This window comes from Falco biarmicus, chromosome 6 (genome assembly GCF_023638135.1).
Source record: "Falco biarmicus isolate bFalBia1 chromosome 6, bFalBia1.pri, whole genome shotgun sequence".
NCBI classification, from domain to species: Eukaryota; Metazoa; Chordata; class Aves; order Falconiformes; family Falconidae; genus Falco; species Falco biarmicus.
In genome coordinates this window covers 26,830,789-26,845,334 of record NC_079293.1, presented here as the reverse complement: position 1 = coordinate 26,845,334, position 14,546 = coordinate 26,830,789, and the positions used below count along the sequence as shown (strand labels likewise).

Below are 14,546 nucleotides of genomic sequence, written 5' to 3'. Positions count from 1 at the left end.
AAGGCCCATCTTCACTCTCAAGTATTTCAGATGATCCTTTGGATATCATATGGTACAAAAAGGAAATATTAAGTAATCTTTAGTCCCTTTCTTCAATTATAAGCCATTTCCATACAGGACAAATAGGATATAGTTTTATTAAACTATCATAGTGGTACATAGAGGATAACAGCAAAGTATTTTAATGCAACAATCTACCACTTGCTCTTCTTCGAATGAAAATATGAAAGTGATGCTGTAAGAAGGAAATAACATTGGCTTGCCAAGGCTAGAACCATCTGACGAAATAGTTTTATTTACTGTGAGGGGAAAAGGTATCAGATACATCAGTTCACTTTCTCTGTTCCTCATTTTCTTCAGCCTTTTTGAGAAATGACACTTAGGGTGTCACCACCAGCAAACAATTCAAGCTATTTGAAAACCCATTTTGTACTAGCATTGCCAGCTCCAGTATTCACTGATTGCATATGCAGAAAAACTGTAAGCATTTCTGATCTGATTATGAAATAGAAAAATCATTTCCATTGCTTTGCAGCAGGCAGCCAGAGGAGCAAGTGTATTTTCAACAGCTCCTCCCAGCCATCAGAAGTGAAAAATAGAAATTATCATTATGATCTTTTTGTCTGATCTCCTTCAAAAGGTCAGGGAAAGATGAGTATTATGAGCTCATTTCTGCAAAGGAGAATAGAAAAGGATCCCATCTTATAAAAAGAACAGCTGACCACAGCCTAAGTTAGACAGCAGAATTGCTAAACCATTCAAACTGAGTGGTGGGTTGGTTTGTAATTGTTTTCCATTTCCTTTTTGTAACTCAAGATACAGAAAAGAACACAGTTAAAAGCAAGTCTCCTAATCAAACCATAGACTACTAAGTCAACTGCCTAACTATTAATACTACTCCACAGGAAACAGTGACAAATATAACAGGTTCCGTCTCCCCTGCTACATCAGGTCTCCAGGAGAGAAAGTCTACGTGCACAGATCAAGCTGTGGGATCATCAGAGTTATTTTTCCCCTGAATCAGCAAACAACTGAGAGGGCAAACAACAGTTTTCTGCCAGCCTATGAGAGCATTCTTTGAAATGCAGCAGATATACTGAAGCCATTCATACCCCCAGGACGGCACTGCAGCCAGAACTCATAGTTAGGACAGCAGCCTTGTCCTCTGGCTTAACTGAAAGTTGTCACAAGTTATAAAAAAAAAACCACAGAAGATGTGACAAAGACTTGGAATGCAGTACTGGAATAAAACCAAACACGTTAGATAGAAACAAAAGCAGTTAAGTAAATATATAGTCTTTTTTTTTTTTTTTTCAAAGAAATACTATTGCCTAAAAATACTGAAATATGCAAAATCCAGACTGTAAGTGAAGGTAAGTTATAATACTGTGCTTCAAGGGCAAAAGCCTGCAGTAACTGCTTGCAAAGACAAACACATGATTTGATTAGCAGCTGCTAGAATGGGAATCAGGGTGATTTAGAAAGGAGGGGAAATCAACCTTTTGTTTTATCTAAAGGATGGCTCATTCCAAGCAGTTATATCAGGCCAAAACTTCCGTTATTGTACTCTTATTTCAGTCACAGATGGTTTCTCCCCCTCATGAACAATATACAGATTGCACAAGAGGATAATGAGACATGATGGCCAGGAAAAGGGTAAAAGAATTCATCCGGGGAGGAGGTGGGGAGAGGGGCAGGGGGAGAAATACGGTCTTTTTCAAGTAGGTCCTAAGCAAAAGCAAAGCTTTTCCCACCACTGCTCTTTCCTCACTTGATCTGGCTTCTGTTGGATACTTCGTAAACTTAAAGCCAAGTCAGTCTGACTGACACCCTAACATTACCAGGAGACAGGTCACTCAGAACCTTCCACACTGTAAGTCCCATCTAAGCATAAACAAAGCAGTTTCTTTGAAGGCACAAACCTGCTGCTCAGCACACTGCATCCCCACACAACCTTCTCCCACCCCTTCACCTCACACCTACATGGGAAGCAGACATACAAGCAAACAGCAGGGCCATCAATCAGGCACCAATCCTGGTGCCACCTCCCCGAAGCACTCTGCCCAAGAATGCCACAACTTCAGCTGTGCCCACTCCTGGGTCAGCGCTGATAAGCCAACGCGAAGCGAAGCCATCCATCTCACAATGTAAACAGCCGTTTGGCTACACGGGGAGCAATATAAACAAACGGATCTATTTATAAGTCATCATTCATTCTTGTTGTAGAACACAGAATACTATGTTCCAGGACAGAAATGACAGTATTTCTAAGAAAACAATAGAAATTCAGGCAGATTGCTTCTTCTTCAAGTGTCCTGCCCCGCTGACACTCCTAGGTTTTTAGAAGCAATAAAATCCAAGCCATACAGCGTTGGATTCTGCAATTTAAAGGGTCACTAGGGATCCGGGGAGGGGGGGCATGGGGGAACCGATCGTCATACACACGGTTTCTTCCAACACCTCCAAGTCAATGGTAGCATCTGTACAGCTGGGGGGGAGGGGGGGAAGACACACACCGACAAAACAAACCATACATGCATCAAGAAAGAGCAATCTACTCCTGCTTGTTCCGCGCCTGCAGCCCACAGCAGCGCTTCCACCCCAGCTGCACGGCTCACCTGCAGCCCGGGCTGCGGGCGGCGGTGCGCGCCCCTCCATCAGGCACCGCCACCCCCCGGCGCTGCCCGGCCCCGCGAAGCTTCAGCCCATTATGGAGCCGCCGGGCGAGAGGCACGCGAACCTCGGCGCCCGGTGCGTTACGTGCCCGCCAACACGGGCCGGCGGCAGCGCCCGAGCCCCTCGGGCAGCCCCGGCCCCGCTCCGCGACCGAGCGCCCCCGCCCCGCGGGCAGCCGGCAGCCCCCGGGCGCAGGGACGCCCCCGCCCTCAGCGCGCCCCGCGGGAGCCGCGCAGCCCGCCGCGAGCGCCCGCAGCCCTTTACGTAAGGGGACTCGGGTGCCGGCGCGGCCCCGCCCCCCGCCGCCCCACCGGGGAGCGCGGACACCCCCGCACACCCCCCGCGCCCGGCACGCCTTACCCTGCCGCTCCAGCCTCTGCCGGCATGGGGCGGCCCGCGGAAGGTGCGCGGCGCCCCGCGCTATCCCACGGAGCTGCGGCAGGGCGCCGCCGCCCCGGGCATGGTCTCCACCCCCCGCGGCGCCGTCAGCCGCGGAGCCGGAGTGTGCGCGGCGGGCGCGGCGCCCGGGCTTTTCTCCGGCGGGAGCGGAGGCGGGCGGGGTGAGGGCGGGCGGGGGCGGGCGCGCCCACAGCCAGGCGGGCGCCATTAACCGCTGCGCTGCCGCCGCCCGCTTTGAAGCGGCCGCCCCGCTCCGCCGCGCCAGGCACAGCGGCGCCCCCTGGCGGCCGCGGGAGGCGCCTCCCGGCCCGGCGGGCGCGGGGATCCCGGGGTTTCCCGCTTGGCAGCGCCGGGCGTTCCCCGCGCCGGTCCGAGCAGCGGCGCGGCCTCCCTGGGCGGGCCGTGCCGTGCCGTGCCGTGCCGTGCCGTGCCGTGCCGCGCCGCGCCGCCGTTTTTCCTTTTTTTTTTTTTTTTTTTTAATTTAAGGAATCGCATCTCAGGTTGGCGCGGCGGCCCGCGGGCCAGCAGGTCGCCCAGCGGCAGGAGAGAAGCAATGGGGCTCGGTGTTACAAGGGAAAGCCGAAGGGTTTGCCTTGTTGCAAGGAAACGAGGAAGGGGAATGCAAGGAAGCGGCGGACATGGCTGTTTTGCAAGGGCTGTTTAGCAAAAGCAGCTGCTTCCGTGTTGCGGGGTCGATGCGCGGAGCATGGACCGGCTTCCTTCTGTAACGCGCGGAGACACAAAAGAAAAATCCCCGAGCCGGGGGGTGCCCGGGGCTGCCGGGCCCATTCCCTGCAGGCACCTTGCGCCCCCGGCCCAGCCGCAGCCCCCGCGGGCTCCGCACAGCATCCTGCTGCCGCGCTGCTCCAGGCACCCCCGCTCCGCCGCAACGCGTAGAGAAAAAGCTGGCAAACACGAGGGGGGAGGGGGGGAGCGAAGCCTCCCATCACACACAACGAATTTCTGTGAAAAGCTCAATTTCAGGCTGCCTAGTGCAAGAGTTGATGCTGCAGCCCCAACACGGGAGATGAGCTTAAGCCGCCTCTTGTCTCTGCTCCTCTAAGTTGCCTAGCCGTTCAATCTTTCTCTACCATACACAGCAGATAATCTTTTTTTTTTTTTTTCTCCTTACATATTTATGGATAGCTGTGTCTCTCGTAATGGCTGTCATCTGAAGAGCAGAAGCTATTTTAACTGTCTTCTCCCCGCACAGCCCAGTCCACTCAAGCTTGCAATAAATCCTTCTCATGGCAAGGAGAATCAGCGCTATTGTTCTCCGTTTGGGGCTAGATGCTGCCCTTGGCACCGTGCAAGCAGCCCCCTGCGCTGAACACAGCCTGCATCCAGAATTACAGCTCTCCTGTGAATGCAGACACACATCAACTTGCATGTGACTTGTGAATGCAGTCACAAATTCTGCTAGTATGGACCTGGGTTATATTTTAAAAAAAAAAAAAGTACAGGCAAATTAAGAAAATAGAAACATTTATTGAAATGTGCAACATCCTTGTGAAATATTTAGCACTAATTATGTCAGAGCATCATTTAAAAACTCATCGTTTTTAACATTCAAAGATATTATCAGTCTTTACACTGAAAAAGAGGACATCTTAAATAGCATCTTAAGTGACAGTTTTACTCATTATCCAAGGCATATTCATAATTTTAACTGAGGTCATTCTTGCAAATGCTCATTCTCTACAAATTTTACTGATACAAACAGCTGCATGATGCTAGTAAACTGCAGTGGAAGTTCTCTCCCAGTTCAGCATCTTTAGCAAGTGCTTAGCTGCAGTACTGTGAAATTACACAGGAAAATACAATTAAGCATATCTGTGTTTACGGGACTTAAATCCTGAGTATTCAGGGTCACGATGTACATGTAATCTCTAAGCCTGGGAATAACTCTGTTGAATTCATTATTATTTTTCAAGTCCCATGCTGCAGGTTAGGCCCAACTACAGAATAAATGCCTAAAGTCCCTTTTTGGTACCATGTGAACTGTGTTTATAGATTAAATAAAATAAACTAGGCTAATCAATCTGTAGGCAAAAAAAAATTTTTTTGAGATTTTACACAACAATGAATTTTGCGTATAAAAATACCAATGACTGTCCGTCAAACTGTGTTATGTCCAATTCTTATTTCCAACACACATGGACTGGCATTTCCTTTGGAAAAAGAGTACCACACAGAGCAGAAACTTTTTCTTAATTACTTATGGGATCAAGAGGCAATGTGAAATCCTCAAGATTTTATGAAGATAAGAACTTAGATTTTTTTGATATAAGCCATCTTCAATGTCTTTGCATTATTGACTCGATTTTCACATTTTCAGCTCCAGTTTGTTTATCCTACAGCTTCCTCCATAGGCACAGAGGATCTCATGCAGCAAAAGAATAGCCATTTACAGAGCAAAATGCAAAGCAAAGAATGGCAGGATTTCTGAATCTGAATGGGAGTTTGTGTACCTCGCATCTGTCTGCTGTGATACAGCTGGCATTTTCTGCAGAAGCAGCAAGCTGGTAGATTTACCGTTACACTGACGCACTAAATCTTTCCCCATGCTGGGACTGAGCCAGCAGCAAAGGAAAATGCTTCTTTTCTACCATGCAGTGGGGATGCTAAGGAAGAGGTTGGATTTAACATCTGAGCAATGGGAATGCAGAGGAAGTCAAGCCCCAGTTACATAAATTTGCACTGCCCATAGTTGCTACTCAGGCAAAACTCCAACTGAGGTCAGCGAAACAGCTGCCAAAAGACTGTGGGGTTAATGTGTGTGGGCCACATTCTAAATGTCACTTAGTAGTAATACAAGAAAAAGAAAGACCTGAAATGTTACAGTCTAGGAAGTGTTGTGATTGCAAAATGCAAAATACAAAGAGACAAAAGAGCACCACTGAGACAATATATTTACAGTTAGGATAGTAGAAATGGAAACAAGAGGAATCATAAATGGAAACATTTTCGCAGTGTATTCAGAGATGCACCTTCCTTTATGCAGAAGCAGCGGCTCCTACTTAAGCACTTTCCCCTTCAACTTTGAAGTGCATTAGATAAATGCAAAACATTTCTCTTTAAAACCTCTCTAAAAAAAATCAACTAGCATCATCAGAAAAGTGAAAGAAGCCATAATTTTCTCTACGTGGAACATTCAGTGCATGCTGCCTTCCAAATGCTGCAAACATTTAAATGTGTCAGACAATCCAGGCATTGAGTCCAATGGACAGGACAAGTAAGTAGCACCAGCTCACTTCTGCTCTGTGCAGTGCTTATCCCTGTGCCTTTCATACAGAGCTTTGTCGGGGGGGGGTGGGGGGGAGACTAGTTAAATTTGGAAAACTGCAATTACAAAGCCCTACCAATTGCCAGAAAACCAAGACTGAGGACAGCATATTAGATTATGGCTTTGGCAGGTGTTTTTGACCTTTTCCCTATTTTATGTTGATGCTGCCAGCTCTTACAATCAGACTGCTATCACAAAACTCAGCTAGTTTCACCTGCATGTTCATAACCAGCAAGCAAGAATGATTTGGAGCCAAGCAAGCTTTAAACAAGGTTACATGATATATGAACTTTGTTGTTCGTAATCCTAAGGCTTAGCAAAATAAAAAGTATGCGAGTAACACAGTCAGTATACAACAGAAGATACCCATTAGGTGTGCTACATAGTGCACATAAGTGCTACATAGAGCAAATAAGAAGTTGCTCATCATTGGGTAAAATGCACTTTTATGTTATAATATTCTTTGTGACTAAAAATGTGTTTCCACAGAAAATTACATCCCACATTTTTGCAAATACTGCGTGTCCGTATGGAGGAGAGGGACAAGAACAACAGATGATTTTAGGATTAAGTCCTAAAGAATGAAAATTGCTGATTTTTTTCATCTTGATTTCCTTTTAAATATAATATTACAGACAATGATTCCTAGATTCTGACCCTCTGTTACCCCAAAAAAACTCCAGGGCTGCTTCCAAAGGCCTGTCATCTGGCTGTCTTGTGATCTAGTGAAGAACTGCAAGCCACCTTTCCATGTGAACGAGGCACAATACCTTCCTGGTAAGTTTACATTTACCCATAATTACAGCTGTTGATAATGAATTAGAGATTAGGGTGGTTTTCCATTTGTTTCTGGCATGTACACTTATGTATTATCTTAAAACTGTTTCTTGTTCGACATTATACTAACGCTTTGCCCACTTAAGTCCTTCATACAATGGTTGATTGTTGAAAGTTGACTTCAGAGATCTATTTACGTGAAAACTCTGAAGGTACTTAGTAATGTTCAACCAAAAAATAGACAAAAACATAATCTTCATCCTAAAACCATTTAACACATTCACATATAGAGTTATATTGAACATCAGCTTGCATAATACACCAAGTGTAGTCAAAAACTTTAGATACATACATACAGACCCATTTTCTTTACATAATGCACCTGCCCTGACTCAGTATATTGAGTTACCAGTCCAGTTTCATGTCTGCTTTACTCCACACATACTTTCCTCCTCTTTTTAGGAACATCTTCTCATCAAATCCACTGAATTTTATAGCTGCTTCTACGCCAATATCTAGGATAGACTTGGAAGGCTCTTTCCGTCCATTTCTACAGTTCAGAAAACGCATCTGGAATATCAGTAGATTAAGATGTTAGAAAGTCAATTTGTAAAAGCTTAATTTTCATATAGAGTTAAACAAATGGCACTGCGATCCCACAAACACCTATGTAAGTGCATGAACAGTTTCACTCTATTCCTTAGAAGGCTCAGAAGCTCACAGTTAAACAGTGACACATCCTAGCAGGAACAAAGTCATGCCATAATTCCTGAGGATTAAATGTTTGCTCTTCAGTCACATGTAAGATAAGTAAGCTCTTTGAAACCTAACTTTCAGGACAAGTTCTGTATTTTTAAATTAAATAAAAAAGCAAAGATGTCCTGCAAAGATACACATCTGCACTTTAATATTTGTGATGCAGTGATTATACATGCAACCTAACGGCAACTTCCTCTTAGACCATAAAAGTTCTCAGTATGTTTGAAGGGAAGAAATTGCATCTATTCCTTGTACTACATTGTAAAATTATGTTACAGAATGCACAGTAAATTTAATTTGTTATCAACATTTTATACATACATATATTAGCATACAAATACCAAATATCAACCAAAGACTTACATATTCATCCAGAATGAGGTATGAATCCCTCATCTGTAATAGATCAAAAGAAAAAACTAAATCAATAAACAAACCAAAATTCCATAGTGAAAAATCAAGGACAAAAAAATCAACTATTTTTTTTTAAAGCCTGATCCAAATCTTTGAAACAGGTAATATCTTACTGATGTTTCAGTGAGCTTAGATCAAATTCACAGAAATAAATGACAGGATTGCTAGCATGACTTAGTGTATGAATAAGCCAGTAATTCTTGGAATATGAGTTCTCAAGTGTCTAACTGAAATGTGGGTGCACAGCTGGATAAAGGTGTTTTAAATAATATCCAAATCTTCTATTAACTTCCACACTAGCAGAATGTACACTATTTTGTATACTGGAATGATTATGTATTTTTCCAAACAAATTACAAGACTGTTTAAGCTGGTGTGTTTAATTATCATTTCACCAAATAAAAGTGTTCTCCCAGCTCAAAAAGTTCTCAGGTCTGCACCAAGAAATAGGCCAACAGTTGAAATAAGACAAGTTTGCTCAGCTAACCAGGCACCTCCTACACGATCCTTTGGGTAGCTGGAGCTTGCTACTGTGCAGAACGGGAAATCTGTTTGATCAGTTTGGTGTCCATCTTTCCCACAGGTTTAACAGAAATCAGAAAGTGTCTTCTAGAACCAAACCTGCTGAGGGAAACCTACTGGGGTTTTTTTGTAGGACTTATTACATGGAAAAAATGCAGAAACCGTTACAGGTTCTCATCTAAACACCTTCTCTTATGAAAGCTGTCTCCCACTGAATGTTTGAAATGCTAGACGTGTGTGTCTTACATAGTACAGGCAACCCAGTCTGCTCACTTGAGCTCTCTGTACATTAAGGAATAAACTGTAAATGCAGAGTCTTAATCTGTGGAACACGAGATGAGAGATTTAAGGCATTCCTGAACTTGGTTCAGCCTAGCATCTCCTCACTCAATTCATAAACTTTCTCAACAGTGAGTCTTCTAACTCTCCTCATGCCATGTATAGGGTCTGCAGGCATCTTACAAAATGTCCTGAGCTCCACCCTTTGACACTAAAGTCCTTTACTGCAGCTAACATAAGCTGGATGGCAGCTCACCAAGCTGACTGCTGGGCTCTGCAGTAGCACAAGGAGTCTCCTTGTGAATAAAGAGCCCAAACGTGCAGTTCAAAGAGGTTCAGACAGACAATGTTAAAAATGTGACTTTACTGTGGGAGGGAGTACCCAGTAAGATGTGTCACGGCAAGAATACTACTTCTTGTTCTCAATACCCAATATAATGCTGACTGGGATGTGTTACTTCATGTAGGTCGATGACACTGCCATAGTGTAACATCACAGTGAATCTGTATTAGGAAACTAAGCTTACAGTATAAAGTGTGTTTACATTAACATTCAACCTTTTCAGATGTTATGCCTTGGTGGGGAAGAGCTATTAAATTCTGAAAGGCTTAATTATTTTTAGAGTTCACTATTCAGCTGTGGAAATCCCAGTTTCTCCTGTTTCTGTGCTGATACTTTGTACATCCATGTCACTGAACAGAAGCCCACATGATGCTGTGAGCGGACTCCCACTGGTTTCCACAGGAATGGGATTGATGAGTTATTACTCTTCTAATTAACAACTCTGTGCCCAGTAAAATCCTTAAAGAGTATTAAAACCCAGTTGCTGACAGAGTTGTACTGTACCTTTTCTAAGCCAATACTAATAGGAAAAGTATTAAGTGCCATGAAAGCTTCTAGTTCCTTTCCATCTTTCCAACTGTATTTGAAAATAAGGTTTTAAAAGGACAAGTTCAATTTTACCTTCTGATTAGATTCAGGTACCAAACAGGAGACATCTTTGTGGCGATCTAGGAATCGTTCAAAGTCTTCATCGCTGATAACAAATTTCTCTGCTTGTCTCAGGGCATCATCACCACTGTTCTCCCCCTCAATTATCAAGCACTGGAATACCTGAAGACAAAAGACACCTGGTTAAGAATTTATGTTTTCATTTGCCTTGAGGATAAGAGACTGTTATCATGACAAAAACTTTCAGCTGTCTCAGTAGCAATGTCTTTAATTTCTGTCAGTGAAGCCACACTGACACAAATTGTGGCAAGTGAATACTACACAAAGGGCATGGTGCAGATTTATTTTTAGCAAATTAACATTACATAGTTCTAAATGTAATTATACAGTCATGGTTATTGATCAGGTTTCCACAGAATTCTTAACTGCCCTGGTCTTAATAAGGGCACAGATAATCAAAGTTCAAATAAACTTTTGATTGAACCTCAAATAGTATGGCTGTTGTAAATGCCAGTAAGTACTATGTACCATGCAGATTATCAAGTCAGTTTTTATTCTTAAAGATTTTAACCTAGCTGGTGACTGTAAGTTTAACTAGCCTCGGATGGTCACAGAAAAAAATAGGGATGACTCCCCACAAAAAAAATTTAACAGTTTGTCTACTTAACAGCCTCCTTCTAAAAGCTGAGTCCTCAAATACATTCAGCATAGGCTTTGAGGGTAAAAAAGGCACCTTTGCCATCAGCATGCTCTGTAACACCAGCAAGAAAGCAGGCCAGGAAGCTTGATAAAGTATTAAAATTTGTGTCATATTTTCCTTACAATCCTTCAGTAAGACCAAGATTTTACTTACAGTGATTTTTTTTTTCCCCAGGAAATCATGTGGGTATACCACTTTCCATGAAGCAATTAGTGAGAAATTATTCCACAAGTTCTCCCATATTTATGTCACATTATGTCTACCCATTTTCAAACTGATAACATATTTAATAAACTTCTAGCAGAAAATATCATAATATATGCATGCTAATCACTAATACGCTATAGCAGAACACTAATGCCTAATGTACACTTCTATATTGCTAGCAATATATTAATTGTAATGTATCATTGTACACTAAGTTTTCCTCCTTTTCTCTACATGATAGATTTTCAGATGTTAAAAACCTTCCATCTTATTTTGAATATCATAAAACCCCTAGATCTACATATGCTGAAATGCTCGTTTCCTGTAAATATCACAGCCAGGAAGATGCTTGACGTATTGGGCTCCATGTAAGTGCAGAAAGAGACAGAACTGTCTTCAGCACCATGTAACACTGGTAAGAAGTCTGCTAACATGAACACAAGCTGGAGCTGGAGATATGACTGAGGTCATTAGAGGTTCAGACAACTCCAGGACTTCACTTCATTATTACTTTTCTCTGAAAAGTAAACCTATGGTATACATCAATTTCTTACCTTCCAGCGCACAGGGTTGAGTGCCTTGATCTGCTCATTCATATCTTCCTCAACATTAAATCTGTTGATCACTGAATTTATTTTGAAAGCAACAGCATACTCTCGGCACCACTGTCTCAGTTTATGCAGGTTTTCCACATGGTTCTTTTTTCCTTGACCACGGCCGATTAACACATTGACATCCTCATCAAAACTATCACATGAAATTGCTAAAATGTCTAAATATTCACCTGAAAACAAGTTTAAAAAATGGATTAATATTCACTCTCTCACAGAAAGCTGTCAGGACTCTGCCCACTTTCACTTCCTTGTGATCTGTCATGAAGTGCCATGTAAATATATAGTTCTACGGAGTCATCACTTGAACCACAAAAGCCACAGCAGCAGCACCAAAACATCTTGTTTGTGTGTCTGTGTGTCCCCAGAATTGTGGACACAGTCTGAGCTATTATTTTATTATACTATTACACCAAAGAGGCAATAGTACAAACTGCCTATGGTTACAATATATAATTAACAATATTTCACCGGTATTTATGTTTGGTTTGTGTTTACTGTAACTGAAGCGCTAACAAACCATCTCTCACTTGCACCAAAACCCATCTTTCAGTCAGGCTGCCCCAAGGAGGCTCCCGAGCCCTGCCAGTGCTCCTGTGCGCAGTGGTTTTTCCTTACCGTACTTCTTGAACCACCGTTCTCTAATCAGGCTGCCATTGCTAACGATGCTGACACTCGGCAGCTTCAAGTCCTGCTTGCAAAACTGGACCAGTTCGCCTACAAATTCGCCTCGGTCCTGAAGAAACGGTTCTCCTCCCGAGAAATTTATTTTCTCCATTCCTAGAAAAGGACCAGAGAAAGACGCTGTGAACCTCTGCCTGCCCACTGCCCGCCCCTTCCACAGGCTGCCAGTGCCCGACGGCAGCGCTATGGAGAGGGGGACACACCCGGGACAATTTCGACGCCCCTTGGTCCCGCTGGGAGGCGGGCGCCGCGCATCCCGCGGCCCCCCGGGACTCACCCGCCTCCTTGAGCATCGCCAGCCCCCGCTTGGCCTCCTCCAGGGGCAGCACGAAGGAGGTCTTGGCCGTGTGGAAGCAGAAGCCGCACTTGTAGTTGCACTGCCGGGTGAAGTGGTAGTTGACGCTGGTGGGCGTCGGGGACGCGTCGTCCCACTCCGGCTCCCGCTCCCGCCGGGAGCCCAGCGGGGCGGTGGGGCTGGGGGCCGAGACCCTCCGCCAGCCGGGCAGGGGCAGGGGCAGGGAGAGGGGCGCCAGGCTCCAGCACAGCGCGCCCAGCCGCCCGCGCAGCGCCGCCAGCACCGTCCGCGCCACCGCCAGTGGCAGACGGACCAGTACGCTCAGATGCATGGCTCGGCTCGGCTCGGCTTGGCTCGGCTCAGACGCGCCGCCGTTCACTTGCACCCGACGGGATGCGCTGCAGTTCAGTTGGACCCCGCGGGGCTCGGTTCGACTGGTGTCGATCCGACTGAACTCGGCCCGGCTCCGCTCGGCAGGATGCGCTGCCGTTCACTTGCACCCGGCGGGATGCGCTGCTGTTCACTTGGACCTGGCTGGGCTCGGTCCGGCTGGACTGAGCTGGGCTCGGCTCGGCTTGGCTCGGCTCTCAAGCTGCAGCCAGGCGCCCGGCGCTCCGCACTTAAGAGTGCGGCGGCGCCCTCCCTCTCCGCCCCGCCGCGCCGTGCCGGAGCGCGGAGAAGCGCTGGGTTTCGCTTTCCGTTCTCGCAGAAGGGAAACTTGGCACCGAGCCGCCGGTGCCGGCTGGCGGCTTCCTTCACCCCCCCACCCCGCCACAGCCCCGCTTCTCGGCCCGGCGGGGCCACCGCGAAGCCCCGCTGGCTGCCCGCAGCCGGCACCTGGGGTGAGCAGCTCTAGGGGTGAGCAGGTGGCACAGCTGAGCACTCCCCGCACACCGCTTTTGATGAGCGTGAGCTCGGTGGCTTCAGTTCTTCTGGTCACAACCGCTGTGGCTCGTGAAGCGGGGGGAAAGCTGAGCTTGTGCAACTGTGCTGCATCCTGCGGCATCCTCCTCAGACACAGCCACGAGCTCCTGGAAGTTTAAACGGGTTTGCATTGCAGAGCAGTTAGGTTAGGGAGCCTGAGAACTTGAGATTCATGAAAAGAAAATGTTTGAAGGTTCTTTAAGTCTTGGTCCCCAATACTGCCTAAAGCACCGCGAGCAAAGTTACTGCACCAAGCTGAATATACAGTTAGCCTTTACAGGAGGAAAAGTTGGCAGCTGCCTGAGCTGACATGGGCGAGAGAGATGGCTGCCCCCTCATGTGGACACCAGGACAGATCAGTACCAAGCTGCCAGTTGTCATATTCCTCAGTTCCTTGTTGGCACAACAGCTACTGCTGGAGAAGGAGCACCTCCATCATAGCACCAGTTGCTATCTGCAGTCCTCCAGGTCCTACACGGCTTTCAGCCTCACACTGCCTTCAGTCAGTCTCCTCATTCTTGCGTGCGCGGTTTAGCGTTGCCACTGCTGCCAAGGTACGGAGCCATACTCGGATCTCAGCACCTACCAACTGCATGTTGGCTACAGCAGGCTTAAACTGGAGCTTCACTCGCTTCCATTAACTGACAGAACTGCTAATGTAGCAGGACATTCTTAAAGACAATTGCAACACTTCTTTTTTTCTTCTACATCTCAAGAAATATTGTGTTGTGTCTCAGTATATACATATGTGCATACTTATATATATGTATGTATGCCATCGAGCTCACAATCTCTGCATATAGCTTTGCACAGAGATCTTATTGCAGGTGAAAAAGTATCATTTATCTTACCTTGTCTCAGAAACGTCCCTAACTTTCTGAAAGTTTGGGAATCGCAGAAGATTCACTGAGGCTGGCACAGTGACCTAGACCTCAGCCCTGAGCTTGTTGCCTAGTGCCTTAGTTGGATGGGAAAAATAGGTTCAAAATACTTTCCTAAAGCAGGAAATCAGTAAAAATTCCTAAATCACTAAAAATCTTTGATGAATACTAATTTTGCTC

General features: G+C 45.6%; 2 protein-coding genes across 4 annotated transcripts in view; both read right to left on the bottom strand.

Moving 5' to 3' along the window:
• RNF144A (ring finger protein 144A) overlaps nt 1-3,205 on the bottom strand; it is a 67,464-nt gene extending 64,259 nt beyond the window's left edge. For 2 of the 3 annotated variants that reach the window (XM_056343385.1, XM_056343386.1), the window contains exon 1: nt 3,037-3,205. The gene's annotated coding sequence lies outside the window, so the exon portion shown is untranslated. The remainder of the gene's footprint in view (nt 1-3,036) is intronic. The other variant, XM_056343384.1, reaches the window with a different exon arrangement.
• A 1,338-nt stretch (nt 3,206-4,543) lies between these two features.
• On the bottom strand, nt 4,544-13,152 carry RSAD2 (radical S-adenosyl methionine domain containing 2). The gene is made up of 6 exons (XM_056344488.1): nt 12,544-13,152; nt 12,201-12,362; nt 11,526-11,755; nt 10,077-10,226; nt 8,261-8,293; nt 4,544-7,708 (listed from the first exon to the last, which is right to left on the bottom strand). The coding sequence occupies exons 1-6, from the start codon at nt 12,890-12,892 to the stop codon at nt 7,544-7,546; spliced, it is 1,089 nt and encodes a 362-aa protein (XP_056200463.1). The 5' UTR covers nt 12,893-13,152; the 3' UTR covers nt 4,544-7,543.
• Nucleotides 13,153-14,546: the final 1,394 nt, after the last annotated feature.

Bases quoted from the DNA above. Each gene is read 5' to 3' on its own strand.
- RSAD2 (XM_056344488.1), bottom strand. From the start codon at position 12,892: ATGCATCTGAGCGTACTGGTCCGTCTGCCACTGGCGGTGGCGCGGACG. The intron at 12,363-12,543 runs GTGAGTCCCGGG...GTCCTTTTCTAG, and splicing joins GGCGATGCTCAAGGAGGCGG to GAATGGAGAAAATAAATTTC. The intron at 11,756-12,200 runs GTAAGGAAAAAC...ACTTGTTTTCAG, and splicing joins ACGGTGGTTCAAGAAGTACG to GTGAATATTTAGACATTTTA.